Source organism: Octodon degus, unplaced genomic scaffold (assembly GCF_000260255.1).
Source record: "Octodon degus isolate 3935 unplaced genomic scaffold, OctDeg1.0 scaffold00101, whole genome shotgun sequence".
Lineage (NCBI taxonomy): Eukaryota > Metazoa > Chordata > Mammalia > Rodentia > Octodontidae > Octodon > Octodon degus.
The window spans coordinates 2,549,873-2,551,840 of NW_004524677.1; the positions used below are offsets into that span (position 1 = coordinate 2,549,873).

Below are 1,968 nucleotides of genomic sequence, written 5' to 3' on the forward strand. Positions count from 1 at the left end.
GGCCGGCGCGAGCGGCGCGGACAATGAGGCGGGCTGCGGGAGGCTGCGGCCGCCCCTAGCCGCCGGGTGGCTCCACCTGCGAGCGGGCGAGCGGGGCGGGATGTGAGGCCGCGTCCGCCGAGCGCCGCCACCAGCGCCGCGATGGCCAGCGCCAGGAGCATCGAGCTCGAGCACTTCGAGGAACGCGACAAAAGGCCGAGGCCGGGGTCGCGGAGGGGCGCGCCCAGCTCCTCGGGGGGCGGCGGCGGCGGCTCGGGCCCCAAGGGGAACGGGCTCATCCCCAGCCCGGCGCACAGCGCCCACTGCAGCTTCTACCGCACGCGGACCCTGCAGGCCCTCAGCTCGGAGAAGAAGGCCAAGAAGGCGCGCTTCTACCGGAATGGGGACCGCTACTTCAAAGGCCTGGTCTTTGCCATCTCCAGCGACCGCTTCCGGTCCTTCGACGCGCTCCTCATTGAGCTCACCCGCTCGCTGTCGGACAACGTGAACCTGCCCCAGGGCGTCCGCACCATCTACACCATCGATGGCAGCAGGAAGGTCACCAGCCTGGACGAGCTGCTGGAAGGTAGGAGGGGACGCGGGCCCGTGCGGCAGGTGCGGCCGGCAGGTGCAGTGGCCGGCCGCGCGCACCGCCCGCCTTGCGCCCGGGGAGCCCGCGGGGGCGGCCCGCGCCTCTGCGCCGCCCTGTGCGTGGTGTGGTTGACCCTCTGGCCACAGTCTCCTTCCTTCCCAAGACATTTACTCTTTTTAAAAGGAAGAAAAATATCTAGTGGTCAGAGGCAAATTGAGGCTCTGGTCGAACCCCTTAAGAGTGGCTAATTTATTTCCGTTGATATGCAAACTGTTAGTAAAAAATGGCTCTCCTTCAAGGAGCTGGGTAATCTGGTGCATGAGATCCTCCGTGTGGATCCCAGCGCAGACACCTGCGCCGCGCAGTGCTTGGGACCTCCTTGTACCTGCGTTGTTCGAAGTCACAGCTCTGCAGCACTGGGTTAGCTTTCCTGGGGTGGTTGTGGAAGTCATTTGAGGTCAAGAACGGTGATCCTAGTCGATAGGTTCCAGCCTTGCTTTCCTCCTGAATATCCTTGGAGACTTTCAACAAAGGGGTCCCTGGCCTCCCACTCCTAAATATCACATATACACAGCTTGGGCTGTGACTTGGGCATCTAAAATTTTTATATAAAGTGTGCAAGTGATATTAATGTGTAGCCAAGATTGAGAACCGCTGTGCTGAAGGAGTTTCCTCGTGTTTCCTCCTTTGGAAACCAGGAAAATCAAGATCAGTAACTCCTGTGTCTCTCTGGTGAGGGTAGCTCCTAGAAGGATAGAGGCCACGGGAGTCAGCAGCTGGGGCTAGTTAACAATCAGTAGGCTTGGCACAACAGCTGTGCATCACTCCAGGCCTACTTGGTTGTATGTTGGGTGATACTCTTCTTTCAGGGAGGAAAAATGATGATTAGTCATTAAGAACCCCAGTTTAGAAAAGAACCTAGAAGAATCAGGCAGAAGCCAAGGATTCGCTGACTGCGTGTTTCAGATACTTTATCCCAGTTTTACATTCTTGTCCTAGCAGTATTGCTTGATAGGGGAAGTGACTTACAATTGAACAGGGCATTTTTCTGGTGTTATTTCTGCATGCTGTTTGCGTTCTGAAGGCATTGTGTCCATTTTACAGATGAGGAAACTTAATGCGTGTTGGTACATAGCGCCTGTATCAAAGATGCTTTCATTGAGTTGGCCTTTGATAAATTAATATAATAAAATAATGAGGAATCTTAAAAGTGATTGCGTTTCTCTTTAGTCCCCATTATCAGAAATTCTCCTTACTCTGGCTAGACGACAGCTCAGCTAAACTTGTTTTTTCTGTGTGTGTGTGTGTGTGTGTGTGTGTGTCTGCCTGCACACATGCTCTTGGGCAGTAGTGTGTTTTGGTTTTAATGGTTTCAGAAGGAATTAAGATAGCTATAG

At 54.7% G+C, this 1,968-nt stretch overlaps 1 protein-coding gene across 5 annotated transcripts in view; it reads left to right on the forward strand.

The window, feature by feature from the left end:
* Window positions 1-33: 33 nt before the first annotated feature.
* The window catches only part of Dclk2 (doublecortin like kinase 2), a 161,104-nt gene continuing 159,169 nt past the window's right edge, over window positions 34-1,968 (forward strand). For all 5 annotated transcript variants that reach the window (XM_004638683.2, XM_023723658.1, XM_004638684.2 and 2 more), the window contains exon 1: window positions 34-565. In XM_004638683.2, coding sequence (XP_004638740.1) covers window positions 142-565 — 424 coding nt within the window. In that variant the 5' untranslated portion in view covers window positions 34-141. The remainder of the gene's footprint in view (window positions 566-1,968) is intronic.